At 41.2% G+C, this 19,767-nt stretch overlaps 1 protein-coding gene across 6 annotated transcripts in view; it reads left to right on the top strand.

Moving 5' to 3' along the window:
* Positions 1 to 19,767, top strand: part of LOC145346612 (ATP-binding cassette sub-family C member 8-like) — a 212,764-nt gene that overhangs the window by 66,890 nt on the left and 126,107 nt on the right. For all 6 annotated transcript variants that reach the window (XM_080194086.1, XM_080194087.1, XM_080194084.1 and 3 more), the window contains 3 exons: positions 2,025 to 2,065; positions 5,620 to 5,730; positions 19,211 to 19,378. In XM_080194086.1, the coding sequence (XP_080050212.1) occupies positions 2,025 to 2,065; positions 5,620 to 5,730; positions 19,211 to 19,378 (320 nt within the window). The remainder of the gene's footprint in view (positions 1 to 2,024; positions 2,066 to 5,619; positions 5,731 to 19,210; positions 19,379 to 19,767) is intronic.

The following is a 19,767-nucleotide window of genomic DNA, read 5'->3' as shown; positions in this document are numbered from 1 at the left end:
GGCATCCAGGTTGGTCAGGTTTTTTATTACACTGAAGGTCTGGTCTTTGCACGCTGTCAATGAGGGCCATTTTCTGCTCCTCAACCCTCTCAATATTGTTCCCCCAAAAAAAGTTAAGCATGTGTGTTGCATATTGGACCCACTCTTCTATGTTTACATCGTAAGCTTCAAGTTTACCAACAGTTTCTTACTGGATGATTACTTGTCTCAACTGTAAAGGTAGTCCACAGGGAGGAAAGAAAATCTTGCTTTCCTCCTCATTGCCAATATAATAGTCTTACTGAGGACAGTTTTTTTTGTCACCATCGTGCTTCATTTACAACATGCTCAAAGTACCGCTCAACAGCTAGAGTACAGGTCAGCCCCAAAATCTTTTGACTCCCAGCCTGACTGGAGCCAGCTGGTTTTAAACACCACCACCACCACCACCACCACCACCACCTCCTCCTCCTCCTCCTCCTCCTCCTCCTCCTCCTCCTCCTCCTCCCTATTGGGTGAGCCTCCACTTGCCTAATAGAGGAGCTTGTATTCTATGAGCCCCACGGAAAATCTGTTGACAATTCGCTGTGACCATCATAATACTAAGCAACAGGTCATTGTTTTTTTCTCCAAGCTCCTGTTTATTTTTTATGTCTCAACTCTCTAAGCTCAAGAGAGACAGTTTAAACTGGAAACAAAACACTTTTACACGCAAACACCTTTGTTTAACTTGAGTTTTACTCTTTCTTTCACAGAAACACTAAATTAAACTCATTTAAATCTATATCTTGTTTCTAGTATTCAACAGTGCAAATATGGATCACTTAAAACTACCTCTGCTTCCTGACAATTACAAATTCAGCCATTATATCAGAGATTTGTATGTTAACAGAATACAACCTTGAAGAAGTTTATGAATGTAGAATGGAATCGACAGTAAAAGAATGATTAAGGTTCAGTGATGAAATAAAGTAATTAGCATTAATAACATCAAACTGGGAGAACAAATACTCATGAATATAAAAATTGTCATCAACATGAAAATCCTGAGCTTGTAGGAGAAAAACTTCTAATTGAAAGGCACACCTTACTTTAATGTTCATCTTTCATCGAAATTAAACTTATCAAAGTATTCTAAAATGTTTTTATTTCGCAGGAAATAACATTGCTTTTGGTTGGGTTTTTCATATACTCTTAAGTTTAAAATTTGAATGGTCTTGAAATAAACATTTTGCATGTTTCAGCATTCCTGACCAATCAACATGATTTAAAAAAAAACATTTTTTTTGTTTTGGGAACTTGCTGTATGCAAATTTCCTATATCACAACCGTAACTATACCTAAAACAAATAGTTAATTGGTTGTCCAGTGTATTGGGATGTCTGGGGGTTGTGAAAGGCACTATAGAAATGTCTTTTTTTTCATTTCTCTTTGCGTGGTAGAATATTGTGCAATGCAAGTTACAGTGCTAAAACTAATTGAAATGTTGCTTTGATCATCTTTGTGTAGTCCTCTGAATCATGAGATCAAAAGAATAGTTGAAACGTAATGGTTAGCTGTAAAATTGTTGTAGGGCTATATATCAGAACTATTGTACCAATCAGAAATTTTGGATCCATTGCATCTGGCCTAGCCAGAACAGGATTGAACCCTTGGCCCCCTTGTAAATCTAACACCTCCACCCCCCCCCTCCGATTTACAGATCGATCACAACCTTATTAGTGACATTGTGATTACACCTTCCTTGACCATCAGGTGCTGGAGCAAGACATGTATCCACAGCTTCAGAGAAGGATGCTGCCCATTGCACCAAAGTATCTCCTTATGCATGGAGCTATCCAAATGATTTAATTTGAGCTGTTAATTTAGTTAAAAAATGTGAATACTGATGTTGAATGCTCTATGATTGAAGCTGTTTTGGCTCTCTCTGGTAGAAAAATGAAACATTTTCTTTATGTAACTTTCTATTTTTAGCAATTTTTTGTATGTCAGAGATTTAATTGAACTGATTTGTTTCATGTTTTTTAAAATTTTGTATTTTGCAGTGTTTCTTACCCAGGTAACACCTCTTTTAGCAACAACAGTGGTAGGTAAACATACTTAGTTCACAATTTTAATTTAATTCTTGTTATTATCATTGAGATTAATACATTAGCTGAAACATACTAGGACAACAGACTGTGCTATATGTTTGCACTAACGCTGCAGTGCTGCAGAACCAAGAAGAATGAGATTTAGGCTGGAAATGTCATATGTTGTACACCTTGTCACCGAGAATGGAAAATTTGGCATTCAGCCAAAATGCCATTCACTGTTTTGGCATTTGGTCAAGCCTCCATTCACTGGGACCAGAGAATCCCAGCTGCGGATAAGATCGGACAACTCTGGTCTAAGTTTCTATTTAATTTCCTCTTCTCCCTCCACTCCAAGAATATGGTTGAGTTGCCAGTCTTAACTGTGTTAAGTTATGTGGACCTCACTAGCTCAGGTACATGGGACTATTTTATATATTAACTATCTTGATGATAAATTTAACTATATTAGCACATCATATAATGTCTACCATGTTTCGGTCTAACATAAGTAAAACAGAACATTGTGGAAATGTACAGCAGATCAATCAGCATTTGAAAGAGAAAAGATGGCTTAATATTTTAGGTGCTATCTGAACTGAATTGAGAACTGATATCTCTCAAGAGGTTCCACTTGAAATATTATAACCTTTTGATTCTCGTTTAAGTTATGAGCATTTTCTGGTTTTATTGAACATTTCCAACTTCATTTTTAGAATTTTTAAAATTGTATTTGTAAATAAAATTAATGGAAGGCGGCAAATTGAATCTTTTCCCCACTAATTGTGATTAACAGAAGCATATGTTAATTGGAAATTAATGCATAGATTGATGGCATAGTGGACAGTGAAGAACGTTATCTCCAATTGCAACGGGATCTTGATCAATTGGGCTAGTGGCTGACGAATGGCAGATAGAGTTTAATTTAGACAAGTGCGAGGTGATGCATTTTGGTAGATTGAACCAGGGCAGGACTTACTCAGTTCATGGTAGGGCACTGGGGAGAGTTACAGAACAAAAAGATCTAGGGGTACATGTTCATAGCTCCTTGAAAATGGAGTTACAGGTGGACAGAGTGGTGAAGAAGGCATTTGGTATGCTTGGTTTCATCGGGCAGAACATTGAATCCAGGAGTTGGGACATCTTGTTGAAGTTGTACAAGATATTGGTAAGGCCACACTTGGAATACTGTGTGCAATTCTGGTCACCTTGTTATAGAAAGGATATCATTAAACTAGAAAGAGTGCAGAAAAGATTTACTAAGATGCTACCAGGACTTGATGGATTGAGTTATAAGGAGAGGCTGAAAAGACTGGGACTCTTTTCTCTGGAGCATAGGAGGCTGAGGGGTGACCTTTATAGAGGTCTATAAAATAATGAGGGGCACAGATCAGCTAGATAGTTAATACCTTTTCCCAAAGTAGGGGAGTTTAAAACTAGAGGGCATAAGTTTAAGATGAGAGAGGAGAGATACAAAAGTGTCCAGAGGATCAGTTTTTTTCAGAGGGTGGTGAGTGTTCTGGAACAAGCTGTCAGAGGTAGTAGTAGAGGCGGGTACAATGTTGTCTTTTAAAAAGTGTTTAGATAGTTACATGGGTATGGAGGAATATGGGCCAAATGTGGGCAATTGGGATTAGTTTAGGCGTTTAAAAAAAAGGATGGCGTGGACAAGTTGGGCGGAAGAGCCTGTTTCCATGTTGTAAATAAACCTCTAAATCTCTTAGTGATCAGAACTTTAAGATCTGAGGGTGTTATGGCTATTGACTTGAGCTAGAAATAAGCTTGATTTCCAATTTAGTTAATGGCTGGAATTACAAAAATCCTTGAGGTTGTACTTTTGGCTGTAATCTCTCAGTTTGATCATGAGCCATAGTATTGAGTTTTGTGAAGGATAAAAATTTAATTGTGTCATGCACACAAAAAATGCAGTCGTACCTTCAACTTTTCTTCAATCATTATGTGCATCTCAAGTCTAATTAAAGTGGTGTCAACTATTAATACCTTCTGACCTCTTGGTATTTATGTTAATTGGCATTCGGTCATTCAGTTGGTATGTAGATATAATGCAAGAAGCATCAAAGTATTGTTTTACCCGAATCCAATTTTGCTACATTCATGCTGCATGAATAAAGATTTAGATTTGACAGTTACTGTTCTATAAAATAAAACACTTGGAAGTACTATAAATTAATACAGGCCAAGTTAATTAGTTTGGAAGCAAAATAGATTGTTTTTTAAAAACTACATATTTAATTTATTTTCCAAAAAATTAAGTTTGGATCCTTTTGCAGATTAAAATATGTTTACATTTGAAAAATTTCTCTATATGATCATAAGAGTTATAGAGGTTTACAGCACGGAAACAGTCCGTTTGGCCCGACTTGTCCATGCCACCCTTTTTTTATACAACCCCCTAAGCTAATCCCAATAGCCCACATTTGGCCCATATCCCTCTATACCCATCATACCCATGTAACTATCTAAATGCTTTTTAAAAGATAAAATTGTACACGTCTCTACTACTACCTCTGGCAGCTTGTTCCAGACACTCACCACACTCTGTGTGAAAAAATTGCCTCTCTGGACACTTGTATCTCTCCCCCTCACCTTAAACCGATGCCCACTAGTTTTAGACTCCCCTATCTTTGGGAAAAGATATTGACTATCTAGCTGATCTGTGCCCCTCATTACTTTATAGACCTTTATAAGATCACCCCTCAGCCTCCTATGCGAGGTCTATTCAGCCTCTCCTTATAACTCAATCCATCAAGTCCTGTAGTATCCTAGTAGATCTTTTCTGCACTCTTTCTAGTTTAATAGTATCTTTTCTATAATAGGGTGACTGGAATTGCACACAGTATTCCAATTGTGGCCTTATCAATGTCTTGTACAGCTTTTACAAGACATACCAACTCCTGTATTGAGTGTTCTGACTGATGAAACCAAACATGATGAATGCCTTCTTCACCACTCTGTCCACTTGTGACTCTACTTTCAAGAAGCTATGTACATGTACCTCTAGATCTCTTTGTTCTGTAACTTTCTCCAACACCCTACCATTAACTGAGTAAGTCCTGCCCTGGTTCAATCTACCAAAACGCATTCACCTCACATTTGTCTAAATTAAACTCTAAACTCTATTTGCCATTTGTCAGCCCACTGGCCCAATTGATCAAGATCCTGTTGCAATTGGAGATAACTTTCTTCACTGTCCACTATGCCACCAATCTTGGTATCATCTGCAAATTTACTAATCATGCCTCCTATATTCTCATCCAATTCATTAATATAAATGACAAATAACAGTGGGCCCAGTACTGATCCCTGAGGCACACGCTGGTTAGCGGCTTCCAGTTTTAAAAACAACTCTCTACAACCATCCTCTTGCTTCTGTCAAGAAGCCAATTTTGTATCCATTTAGATACCTCACCCTGGATCCTGTGAGATTTAACTTAATGCAAATGATTATAAATTGATTCTACAAAATCTATGGTCTAATCTGAGAGACAGAATGTAGGGGACCTACAGTTCTACTTTATTTTAATATTTATTTTCTTTTTACATTTAGACATTCAGCATTTATTCCAGTTTGAGTGAGTCACCACTGACTGCTGACAAGGCTTTTTCAGCACTGGCACTTTTCGATAAATTTAATTCTCCACTACTTTTACTCCCAGTGGTAAGTTGCACATTAATCATTTAGTTCAATATTAAATGTGTATAAGATTTTTGCGTCATGTGGTTTAGAAAGCCCAGGCTAAAAAAGTACAGTTTTTGATACTATGGACTATGATTTTTTTTTGCCTATTAAACATCCACATGCTTTTTCTGAGACAACAGTAGAATAATTCAGATGCTGTAATCTGGAATTTAGAAAGCAAATACTGATCATGCTCAGCAGGTCTGGAAGCATCTGTGGAGAATTTTAATGTTTCATGTTGTTGATGACATTTTACTTAAACTGGGAATAGATTAGCATTGTAAGAAGTTTCAAACATGCATAAAGGAAGGGAAAGAGGGAGGGAGGGAGAAAAGGGAAGGTCCGTGATTGTGTGTAAGGCAGGAGTGATTAATGATGAAACTGTGACAATGCAAAGCAGAGGACAAGAAAAGAAAACAAGTTGGGTCTAAAGAAATAATGAGAACAGTGGTTATTATCTGTATATTACAAATTATCACCACTGTTGTTATTTTCCCTCAGCTGCCAGCATTTATTCTGCTACTTTCGTTTACAACTCCATTAGACCCATCTTTGGTTTCTGTTCCTTTTCTTGTCTCATTACTACTCCATATTGCCTTGCACTATTACTATTTTTGTCACTTAATCATTCCTGCCTTTCACCCTACCTTAGCTCTTCCTGTTTGACCTTTACCCCTCTCCCAATTTTCCCTATCTCTGGGCTTACTTAAAACATATTGAATCTATAACATTTCCTGATGGAAGGTTATTAACTTGAAATATTGGGCCAGATTCTCCCATCGTGACCTGCAGCTTTTCTGGCGGGTCTGGTAGGGAGAATACGCATGCACGTCTCCTAGAGCCGGAGAACAGTTGGAGTCCAGACCACGATGGGAACCAGCGGAAAGACAGGTAAGTGATTTGAATCTTTTTTTAATGTGCTTGCATGTGATTATTGGGAACTTGCCAGGCCTAATTGAATCTCCCACTCTGCCAGGAGTACTTCATTCCAATGGGGTTTAGAATAACTCTCCATGTTCAGGAAACGAGCTGGAGATCCTGCCGGAATGAAGAGGGGCAATTGGGGCCCCTTCAGGTGTCGGGTGGGGGTGCCCTGCAGGGCATGGGCATCCTGGCAGTGCCAGGCTGTGCCCCTTCGCAATGCCTATCGGGCGTCAGGCAGTCCAAGGGGGTTGGGCCTGTTGTGGGTGCCCTTGCCACTGTGCATGGCTATTGGTCTGTGTTGGAGGGAGGCGATCGGGGGGGTGGGGTGGGTGGTCTTCTGGGGGAGAGGGCGGTGGGTGGTCCACCGGGGGTGGGGGAGAGGGGTGGTCTGCCAGGGTGGGGGCCTGCCTCCTGGGGATGGCTGGCCTCGTCAGGGGAGGTCTGACCCTGGGAGTGGTGGGGGGGTGGTGTGGTTCAACTCTGTTGGGTTGGATGGGCTGGTCATTGGGGCGCTCCGGGGAGGGGAGTCAGGGCTAGCCCGGGAATTGTTGTGGGGACTGCGATTGGGTCATGGGGGGCCTGGAAGGCCAGCACTCTGGTGGTCCCAGTCTGGCCAGCAATCGAGCTGGCCAGCAAACAGGGGAACTGACAAATCAGGACCACTGTGCATGCACAGAGTTTCAGAGCTGTCAGACTCTGGCGTGAATAGGCCCTGCCCCGCTGGGTTTTTAATGAGATTCCTGATTGTGTCCTCTGCAGTGCTCTGAGAGGGGAGATTCAGATCTGAATTTGCACTGAGAAAACAGTTGTGATCGAGAATAGTTTTCCCATCAATTCAGCACTTCTGGTAGAATCGCCCCCATTAATTCTGTTTCTCTCGCCATAAATACTACGTGACATGCTAAGCATTTCCGGCATTTTCTAATTTTGAGATTTGATGCTTAAATTTGAACACGATATCCAGATAGAGTTTAACAAAGACTCTGTACAACTGAGCATTACTTCCTCACTATTGTATTGCAATCCTATTGTGATAAAGTCCAATATTGCCTTAGTATCATGTATTACTTTTTGTAGTTGTGCACTAGCTTTTGGAGAATTGTGCAGTTTGGACACTTGGATCCTTTTGCTCCTCCACAGCTCGTGGTGTCTTAACATTAAGAAGATTTATATGACAGCTTTTATGACTGATGTATAGACAGGAACTATTTGATCTCAGCACTTTCTTGGGATGAGAAGAAAAGGCTGGTTTTCTTATGATGTCACAGCGAGAAAAATCAGATCTGGGACTTGAGTGAAGAGGGCAAGCAATTCTGCATCTCTTTAACCAATCATGTTGAAGGATTGTGAATTTAATTGTGCAAGGAATTAGGAAAATGGGTGTATTAGACTTACAAGGATCATACAGAACTGCAATGTTATCCCTATTGGAAAAAAGATGAATAGGCAAAGTCTGTCTTGGACAAAGAAGGCTGGAAAATGAACTAAAAGAGGTCTTAAAAATAACAAAAGCTAAAAAAAAGTAGAGAGATTGGTTCTATTTGCAGGCAAAAGAAGAGCTAGCAGCCATTAATATAGAATACTCAACAAAAAAAACAGAGAATTCAGGAAACATAAACAGAGAGTGATGAAAATATGGAACCTGCTACTACAGCCAGTATTTGAGACAAATTGATTTAGGGGAAATCTAAGCTTGTAAGGGAGAGGAAATTGACATTTCGATGAGAAAAAGGCTTGAGGGTAGCTAAATGCTGGCATGGACTAGCTGGGCTTAATGGCTTGTTTCTGTGCTTAATTTTATGTAATTATCTGTTTAAAAAATATAATTCTTCTGACTACATATTACCCAATTTAAAGACAAATAAAATGCTGGCAGTATCTGAGTAGTGTCATCGAATCTAGTTTACCGTATTTATCATTCACAGTACAGTTTTATTGATTTGGGGTGAATGTTTTGTCAAACTTTGTTTTTCGGTCTGTAACACAGAAAAGGCTGGGTGTGATAGTAATTAATTCTCTTTCAAAGAATCAGCACAAAGGCCAAATGGCCTCTTTCTGTTCTGTATTATTCTATGATTCTAAAATGCTGATGAGTTATTTTGCAGTTAATTTTATGAGAGTATGTTATTGGTTGTAAACTTGATTTCAATGTAGTATTCCATTTGTAAAAGCTAAGATGCATTGCACTGGATCATTTTCATACCAAAGATTTTTTAAATGTTCTTTCATGGGATGATGGCAAGACCAGCATTTATTGTCATCCTTAATTCCCCTCGAGAAGATGATAGAAACTCTGCAGCTCTTCTGGTATTGAAGCTTTGTAATAAACACAATTCAGAATGCTGGCAAAGAATTGGTGATATGAGAAATTTTTTCCCCAAGTCATGTGCTCACCTCCCCCCCCCCCCCCCCCCCCCCCCCCCCCATGTGTTAAATAACCTTTAGGAGAATTCACTTTCGATAAGTTCAGCAAAAGTAGGTTTACAGTCTACTTTGATGTAATTTCATTTGTGACATTAGACCAAGTTTTGACTTGCATGACATTGCAAATACTGCATATAAATTTAATATTGGAGGTATGCAAGCTCTGAACATGGCTTTCAGATCATCTGCATATGTAAATTTGGGACATCCTGTGGTGTATGTTCCCATACTCAACTAGCTGCAAAGTACTGCCTTTGGGTATGTGGGGATCCTGCATGTGAGCCACATGACCAATCCAGCAAACCTGAGTCTGATGAGCATGTTCTTGTTACCGGGTATGCAACACACGCAAGAACCTTGGTGTTGGGGATTTTGTCCTGTCATCTGATGTTGCAAGTAGATCTCAAAAGGTGAAGATAAAATGCTTCTAGTTGCTTTATGTGGTGCTGTTGGATTCTTGCACCCATAAAGAAGTTCCTTAGGAAGCACCTTCCAGACCCACATTCAATATCATCTAGAAGAATAGGAACTGTAGATACCTGGAAACACCACGAACTGGAAGTTCCTCTCTTAAGTTATTTACCAGCCTGACTTGGAAATGTATTCATGATGTGGAGATGCCGGCTTTGGACTGGGATAAACATAGCAATAAGTCTCATAACACCGGATTATAGTCCAATAGGTTTATTTGGTAGTAAACGCCACTAGCTTTTGGAATGCTGTTCCTTCGTCAGATGAGTGGAGAGTTCTGATCACAAACAGGGCATATAAAGGCAAATACAGTTTACAGAATACTGATTAGAATGTGAGTCTTTACAGCTAATCTGCTTTTCAAATCTTTAAGGTGCAGACAATGTGAGTGGAGATAGCATTAAGCATAGGTTAAAAAGATGTCTGTTGTCTCCAGACAGGACAGTAAGTGAGATGTTGCAAGTTCAGGCAAGTCACGGGGGTTACAGATAGTGTGACATGAACCCAAAGTCCCGGTTGAGGCCGTCCTCGTGAGCAGAACTTGGCTATCAGTTTCTGTTCGGTGGCTCTGCACTGTCGTATGTCGTGAAGGTTGCCTTGGAGAATGTTTACCCAAAGATCAGAGGCCGAATGCCCGTGACCATTGATGTGCTCGCCAACTGGAAGGGAACAGTCTTGCCTCGTGATTGTCGAGTGGTGTTCATTCATTCGTTGTCGTAGCGTCTGCACAGTCTTCCCAGTGTACCATGCCTTGGGACATCCTTCCCTGCAGCGTATCAGGTAGACAGTGTTGGCCGAGTTGCAAGAATATGGGCCGTGTACCTGGTGAATGGTGTTCTCACGTGAGATGATGGCATCCATGTCGATCCAGCATGTCTTGCAGAGGTTGCTGTGGCAGGGTTGTGTGGTGTTGTGGTCACTGTTCTCCTGAAGGCTGGGTAGTTTGCTGCGGACAATGGTCTGTTTGAGGTTGTGCGGTTGTTTTAAGGCACAAAGTGGGGGTGTGGGGATGGCCCTGGTGAGATGTTCGTCTTCATCAATGACATGCTGAAGACTCCAGAGGAGAACGGTGACCACAACACCACACAACCCTGCCACAGCAACCTCTGCAAGACATGCTGGATCATCAACATGGATGCCGTCATCTCACGTGAGAACACCATCTACCAGGTACATGGCACGTACTCTTGCAACTTGGCCAACGTTGTCTACCTGATACGCTGCAGGAAAGGATGCCCCGAGGCATGGTACATTGGAGAGACCATGTAAATGCTACAACAACGGATGAATGAACACTGCTCAACAATTACCAGGCAAGACTGTTCCCTTTTTGGTGGCGAACACTTCAGCATCCTCAAGTTCTCCTCAGCAAACTTTGTTTTGCTGAGGGCAGCTATGTTGATATCGTAATTACCCAGCATCCTGGCCATGAAGGCTTTTCAGTTCTTGTGGACTAGGAGATTACAGGGACTGGGAACGTCCGAGATGTGGAGATTTTTCAAGGAGCAGCTACTGCGGGTCTGTGATAGGTATGTCCCTGTCAGGCAAGGAGGATTTGGTAGGCCCAGGGAACCGTGGTGCACTAAAAAAGTTGATTCGTTGGTTAGGAAGAAAAAGGAGGCTTATGTTCGGATGAGGCTTGAAGGCTCAGGTAGTGCATTAGAAAGTTTTAGATCGGCTAGGAGGGAGTTGAAGAGGGAGTTAAGAAGGGCTAAAAGAGGACATGAGATGACTTTGGCTGATAGGATTAAGGAGAACCCTAAGGCGTTTTACAGGTATGTCAAGAACAGAAGGTTGGTTAGGGCAAGATTAGGGCCAGTTACAGACAGTAGAGGGAAGTTGTGTGTGGAACCGGAGGAGATTGGAGAGGCGTTGAACCAATATTTCTCTTCGGTGTTCACGCAAGGGGACATGAATGTAGCTGAGGAGGACACTGGGGTGCAGGGGTGTAAAATAGATAGTATTGCAGTTGATACGGGGGATGTGCTGGATATTCTAGAGGGTTTGAAAATAGATATGTCCCCTGGTCCGGATGGGATTTACCCTAGGATTCTCTGGGAGGCAAGAGAGGTGATTGCGGAGCCTCTGGCTCTGATCTTCAGGTCGTCGTTGGTCTCTGGTATAGTACCGGAAGATTGGAGGACAGCAAATGTTGTCCCATTGTTTAAGAAGGGGAGCAGAGACTTCCCTGGGAATTATAGACCGGTGAGTCTTACTTCTGTGGTGGGTAAGGTTTTGGAAAGGATTATTAGAGACAGGATTTATAGTTATTTGGAGAGTAATGAATTGATTAGAGACAGTCAGCATGGTTTTGTAGCGGGTAGGTCGTGCCTTACTAACCTTATCGAGTTCTTTGAGAAAGTGACCAAAGAGGTGGATAGGGGTAAGGCAGTTGACGTGGTGTATATGGATTTTAGTAAGGCGTTTGATAAGGTTCACCATGGTAGGCTTCTGCAGAAAATGCAGATGTATGGGATTGGGGGTGATCTAGGTAATTGGATCAGGAATTGGCTAGCAGATAGGAGACAGAGGGTGGTGGTTGATGGTAAATATTCGTCATGGAGTTCGGTTATGAGTGGTGTGCCTCAGGGATCTGTTTTGGGGCCACTGCTGTTTGTAATTTTTATTAATGATCTGGATGAGGGTATAGTTGGGTGGATTAGTAAGTTTGCTGATGACACCAAAGTCGGAGGTGTGGTAGATTGTGAGGAAGGGTGTCATAGTTTGCAGGGTGACTTAGAAAGGTTGCAGAGCTGGGCCGCGAGGTGGCGGATGGAGTTTAATGTGGAGAAGTGTGAGGTAATTCATTTCGGTAGGAATAACAGATGTGTTGAGTATAGGGCTAACGGGAGGACTTTGAATAGTGTGGAGGAGCAGAGGGATCTAGGTGTATGTGTACATAGATCCCTGAAAGTTGGGAATCAAGTAGATAAGGTTGTTAAGAAGGCATACGGTGTCTTGGCGTTTATTGGTAGGGGGATTGAATTTAGGAATCGCAGCGTCATGATGCAACTGTACACAACTCTGGTGCGGCCGCACTTGGAGTATTGTGTGCAGTTCTGGTCCCCACATTACAGGAAGGATGTAGAGGCTTTGGAGAGGGTGCAGAGGAGGTTTACCAGGATGTTGCCTGGTATGGAGGGGAGATCCTATGAGGAGAGACTGAGAGATTTGGGGTTGGTTTCGCTGGAAAGAAGGCGGCTAAGAGGGGACCTTATTGAAACATATAAGATGATTAGAGGTTTAGACAGGGTGGATAGTGATAGCCTTTTTCCTAGGATGGAGAAAGCTAGCACGAGGGGGCACGGCTTTAAATTAAGGGGGGGTAGTTATAGGACTGATGTCAGGGGTAGGTTCTTTACCCAGAGGGTGGTGAGGGACTGGAATGCCCTGCCAGCTGCAGTTGTAAATGCGCCTAGTTTGGGGGCGTTTAAGAGATCTGTGGATAGGTTTATGGACGAAATGGGATTGGTTTAGATTAGTGGGTTAGTGTTGTTTTTTTTTAAAAAGCTGGTCGGCGCAACATCGTGGGCCGAAGGGCCTGTTCTGCGCTGTAATGTTCTATGTTCTATGTTATTGTCTAGATTTGTTCTGACCTTCTTGAATTGAACTTCACCTAAAGTTCATTGCATGTTGATGACAGTGAATGGATGACCAGCCAGGTGTGTATCCCGGCAGGTTGTGTTTACGTTTCCTTGGCCACACTGGGAGGGAGCTCTGTTGTTCCTGAAAAAGTCTGCTCTGTCATCTCGAGAGGATATGAACTCCAAATCTTCTTCAATCTGCAGAGGGCAACCGCCATCCTGGGGCTATCAGTGTATGAGAATGACTGAGGACTATTAGTAGCATTCCCTATCTGTCCCCTTAATCTCTTCTTGACCATACGGCATCGTATATCTGATTTCTGGTCGATGACTGGCTGAACAACCTGCATGCTTAGTATATTTAATTACACATATTTTGTGCAGAGCCCCCCTCCTTTGTTTAAGGCAGTTAATACGATATATTGATGCAATATAATAGCTGCTATGCTATTCGATTTGATTTCTGAGTTGTCCTTCTCCCAGGTCATCTGCTGAGCAGACTGAAGAGCCTCATCTGTGGGAGACACGGTAACACAGTGGTTAGCACTGCTGCTTCACAGCTCCAGGGACCTGGGTTCGATTCCCAGCTTGGGTCCCTGTCTGTGTGGAGTTTGCACATTCTCCTCGTGTCTGCGTGGGTTTCCTTCGGGCGCTCCGGTTTCCTCCCACAATCCAAAGATGTGTGGGTTAGGTTGATTGGCCATGCTAAAATTGTCCCTTAATGTACTAGGATGCTTAGGTTAGAGGGATTAGCAGGTAAAATGTAAAGGAATATGGGGGTAGAGCCTGGGTGGGATTGTGGTCGGTGCAGACTTGATGGGCCGAAAGGCCTCTTTCAGCACTGTAGGGTTCTATGATTCTGTGATCTCCCTTTGACATCACTGATTTTTGGTCAAGGACTTGCTGAACAGCCTGCATGTTCAGTTTATGTAATTGCACATGATTTGTAGCTTGGTGCATTGAAATTAGTGACTCGTGACTCTGCTAATCAAGGCTAATGAGCCCTACCAACCCAGAGTTACATGATTTAAAGGCATCACATCCACCTTCACACATCTAGTTCTAAACAAGGACTGACATGTGAACCCATAAATTTGATTAGGAGAGACTATTTGAGATGCTGACCAAATGGAACATTTTGTGGATTTTGTGCATCAAGGGGTAAAGAAAGTGAGTATTTGAATTGGTGGATAGGGTGCCACCCGAACAGGCTGTTTTTTCAGAGATTGTATAGAGCTTATTGAGTTTTATTGAAGTTCACTCAGCCAGGCAAGTGAGAATATTCAGTTACTCTCCTAACTTGCATCTTGTAAGTAGAGGACAGGCTTTGGCCTTTAAGGAGGCGAGTTACTCAATGCTGAATTCCAAGTCTCTGACCTGTTCTGGTAGCCAGAATCACCCAGTTAAATTTTTGGCCAAAAGTAACTCTTAGGATGATGACGGTGGAGGATAGAGTGAATGCATTGCATTCATATGTGAAGGGGAGATGGTTAGATTATATTTTATTGGAGATGGGCATTGCCTGTCACTTTTGTGGTATAAATGTTATTGACACTTAGCTCAAGTTTGAATGTTGCTGCATTTATTTTGCTGCATGCAGACACACACTGCTTCAGTATTTGAGGAGTCACAAATGGTAATGAACACTGTGAACGTCTCCACTTCTGATCTTATAATGAAGGGATGTCATTGATGAAGCTGAAGATGGTTGGACCCAGGACATTACCTTGAACTCCTGCAACAATGTACTAGGGCTGAAATAATTGGCCTTTAAAAATTACAGTCTTCTTCTTTAAGCCATGTTTCAGTAGTAATGACGTCATATTTTCAAGTGTTGCATCTATACCTTCAGCTGATCTATCTTATTCAATAGATCCTTGCTTTGAAGTAAATATCACTAATCTCGGGTCAACTTGTTTGTTGTCTATACTCAGATCGGGCAGCATTTTGCTTCTTTTTTTGCTTTGAAAATTTCAGCTTTATTCTCATTTTCTCTTTTTGACTTCAGACAATAGCTGATAATTTTACCATTCACATTTTCTATAGGCACATATTTTGTTTCTTTATTTGTCGCATTACCACACTCTCTGCATCGTAATAAGAGCTAACAGCAGGAGTAGGCCATCTTGAAGCCCCTTGAGCCTGCTCTGCCATTCAGTAAGATCATGGTGGATATTTTTGTGCACTCAGTTCCACTCACCCACCTGCTCAGCATTATCCTTAATTCCTTTACTGTTCAAAAATCTATTTATCCTTGTCTTAAAAACATTCAATGAGGTAGCCTCAACTGCTTCACTGGGCAGGGAGTTCTTCAAATTCACAACCCTTTGGGTGAAGAAGTTCCTCCTCAACTCGATCCTAAATCTGCTGCCCCTGAGTTTGGGACTATGCCCCTAATCCTAACTACGCTCATCAGTGGAAACAACCTCCCTGCTTCTAATTTATCTATTTCCTTAATAATTTTATATGTTTCTATAAGATTCCCCTCCTCTCCTCATTCTTCTAAATTCCAATGAGTGCAGCCCCAGTCTACTCAGTCTGTCCCCATCAGCCAACTCTCTCAATTCCGGAATCAACCTAGTGAATCTCCTCTGCACCCCCAGTGCCAGTATATCCTTTCTCAAGTAAGAAGACCAAACCTATACACAGTACTCCAAGTGTGGCCTCACCAGCACCTTATACAGCCAAACCATAACCTCCCTGTTTTTAAACGCCATCCCTTTAGCAATGAAGGACAAAATTCCATTTGCCTTCTTAATTACCTGCCGCACCTGCAAACCAACATTTTGCGACTCATGTACAAAAACACCATGTCCTTCTGCACAGCAGCATGCTGCAATTTTTTACCATTTAAATAATAGTCCATTTTGCTCTCATTCCTACCAAAATGAATGACCTCACATTTACCAACATTATACTCTATCTGCCAGACCCTTGCCTACTCACATAAATTATCTATATTTCTTTGCAGATGTTCAGTGTCCTCCGCACACTTTGCCCTACCATTCATCTTAGTTCATCTGCGGACATTGACACGCTACACTTGGTCCCCAATTTCAAATCATCTACGCAAGTTGTAAACAATTGCGACCCCAACATTGATCCCTGAGGCTCATCACTAGTCACAGATCGCCAATCAGAAAAACACCCATTTATCCCCACTTTTTGCTTTCTGTTAGTTAACCAATCCTTTATCAATGCTAATACTTTACCCATAATGGCGATGCACCTTATCTTATGCAAAATGTGGAGATGTCGGCGTTGGACTGGGGTAAACACAGTAAGAAGTCTCACAACACCAGGTTAAAGTCCAGCAGATTTATTTGGTAGCAAACGCCACTAACTTTCGGGGCTCTGCAGAGCTTTAACCTGGTGTTGCGAGACGACTTACCTTATCTTATGCAGCAGCCTTTTGTGTGGCACCTTGTCGAATGTCTTTTGGAAATCCAGATACACCACATCCAACGGTTCCCCATTGTCCACCGCGTTCATAATGTCCTCAAAGAATTCCACTAAATTAATTAAATATGACCTGCCTTTCATAAACCCATGATTGTCTTCCCAATGGGACAGTTTCTATCCAGATGTCTCGCTATTTCTTCCTTGATGATTGGAAGCGCTTTCAGAAGTTAAGATAACCGGCCTATAGTTAGCCGCCTTTTGTCTCCCTCCTTTTTTAAACAGTGGCGTCACATTTGTTGTTTTCCAATCTGCCGGAACCATCCCAGAGTCCAGCGAATTTTCGTAAATTACTGCAAGTACATTTGCTATTTCTCCTGCCATCTCTTTTAATACCCTGGGATGCATTCCATTAGGGCCAGGAGACTTGTTTACCTTTAGCCCCATCTTCTAGTTTCCCATTAATCTTTGCCACTTTGTATGCATTTTCTTTCAATTTGATACTTTGTTAGATATTCATGGCTCATTATCTGTTTTTCTAAAGTCCTTCTTTATCCATGATATATATTTTTGCTGAGCGTTATGAAAAATCATTTTGAAAGTCCTCAACTGTTCCTCAATTGTCCTTACCATAAAGTTTTTGCTCCTAGTCTACCTTAGCCAACTTGTCCCTCATCCCATTGTGTCTTCTTTGTTTGCATAAAACACTGGTATTGGATTTTATATTTTCATACTCCATCTTAATTTTAAATTCTCATGCTCCATCAGTATTTTAAATTCAACCATACATTACCCAACCCTTTTCTCACGACTTTCTCCTGACCTACACCTTATCATTCCCTCCTTTCATTTGCTTAAGACTTATTATGTTTCTATCTTTTCAGTGTTTTGATGAGAGACCATTGACCTGAAATGTTAAATGTTTCTTTCCATGGATGCTGCATGGCTCGCTTTGTGTTTACACCATTTTTTGGATTCATTTAAAATTTCCAGCATCTGCAATATTTTGCTTTTGTCCTTGTTTCTATCTTTTTTGGTTCCTCAAGATTCCATGCTTGCATACTAATTTTCTGCCTTCTATTTTCAATTTTATTTTCTGAATCCCATCCCACTGTCAAGTTGACAGCACTAGCAAACCTTACCACCATTAAGTTGGATCCAGCCCTGCTGAGATGCAAACTGTCTTGTTGGTAAAAGTCCTATCTTCCCAAAACTGGTTTCAAAGTCCTCCCTCTTGCACCACCTCTCTAGACTTGCATTCAGCCACACTATTAAAGTTTGAAGTTGTATTTATTAGTCACAAGTAGGCTTACATTCACACTGCAATCAAGTTACTGTGAAAATCCCCTAGTCGCCGCATTCTGGCACCTGTTTGGGTACACTGAGGAAGAATTTAGCATGGCCAATGCATCTAACCTGCAAATTTTTTGGACAGTGGGAGGAAATTGGAGCACATGGAGAAAACCTACGCAGACATGGGGAGAATATGCAAACTCCACACTGACAGTGACAGCGGGAATCAAACCTGGGACCCTAGTGCTGTGAGGCAGCAGTGCTAATCACTGTACCATCATGCTGCCTATTCTTACTGTTTCAGTAGTCACTGATGCATGACACTGGGAATAATTGCAGATTACCACTTTTGCGGTAATACTTTTTCCTATTTCCTGCAATCCACTTGCAGGGCATAATTCCTTGCTTTTCTTTTAATGTTACTGTAACTGAATGGTTCATGACCTTTGGCTATCCACCATTCCCTCAGAATGCTCTGCAGTTGCTCAGTGATGTCTTTTACCCTGGGACTAGGGAGGCAACATACCGTCCAGAAACAACAGAAATACCAGCCTGCTCCCTATCTATTAAGTCACCCACCACTTGTCTTCCTGATCTTGCTCGTCCCCTCCTCCCACACCCCTCCCTTTAAACGGCTGAGCTCACAATTATACCTTGCCACTGACTAAATTCCCCAGAAGAATCCACACCCTCGTCTATTCAGAACTGAATACAGATTGGAGATAAAGATGCACTCTGAGGGTCTCCAGTATTCACTGTCTGGCCTTGTTTGTCTGCAGTCACCCAGTCCCTTTAAGCCTGAACATCCTTGAGCTGCAGCCTGACAATATCCAGAAATGTAACACTCAGCCTCACCGAGTGTTAACCCTGACAATCCACAAGCAGACTAAGTATTTAATGCTAAGAGATCTGAAGAAGCAAATTGACTTTTTGCTGCAATAAAGTATTTGACCAGTTCCATCATCAGGGAACTTTTTAAATTTGCATTGTGCTGTTTGCAGTCATAAAAGTATTAACGAAGTTAGTTACTTTCTTAAAATGACTCTGATTTTCTAGAATTTCAAATGCTTTCATGTTAGCAACATTGTTCCCTGGATATGATGTGAAAACTGCAGAATCAGGCAGTCAGTGAATCAATGGAATTGTTTTGGACATTAGATGTGACTATTAGAATTTTTATTTAACTAGACTATATTTTTTCACCAGCGTTCAATCGTATAACTTGCTATACTGTCTATTCTCAAAATGTTCACTGCCTCTGCTTATGTTATCTAATAGTTATAATTTATGTTTCAGAATTGAGTCTATTCTTTTTGTTTAAGTTCGCTTGTCAAATAAAGAAATGTATTTCTTTTCCAATTCAGATTGTGAAAATAGCAGTGAACGCTGTGGTCAGCACTTGTCGATTAGCATCTTTCTTTAACACTGAGGAACTGAAACGAATGACAGCATCCAACATTGCACCTAAAGAAACAGAATACTGCGTGATCTGTCCTGATACGTCTGGCAAAAATGGAAAAATGTCTTTTGAAGTAAGAAATTGGTGATAATTATATCATTTTTCTTTTCAGAAAGAACGGTCTCAATCTCGGTTGAAACGACGTAAAACTCATTATATTTAAAGTAAATTTTCAATACACTGAGTCACGGTTCAGAACATTTTTAGGACAAACAGACCTTTGTGCCTTGTGAGGTTGCCTGTAACGGATGTGATAATACTGTTTAAATCCCCTTTTAGGGATTGGTGTATTTCATTGCGAAACATATTGCTCCATCCTGCATTATTTATTCAAATATGTGCAATCATTTACTTTCATTGTTATGTGACCATCATTTGCAGATAGATATAATTGAAGTAAATTTCTAAAAGTCTTAATACATTTTGCACACTTTTCATTTCCATATTGCTTGGACGAAAGAA

The sequence above is a fragment of the Carcharhinus amblyrhynchos genome, chromosome 8, assembly GCF_965287045.1.
Source record: "Carcharhinus amblyrhynchos chromosome 8, sCarAmb.v2.hapA, whole genome shotgun sequence".
NCBI classification, from domain to species: domain Eukaryota; kingdom Metazoa; phylum Chordata; class Chondrichthyes; order Carcharhiniformes; family Carcharhinidae; genus Carcharhinus; species Carcharhinus amblyrhynchos.
The sequence above is the reverse complement of the archived record's forward strand: the minus strand, read 5'-3'. Positions and strand labels throughout refer to the sequence as shown.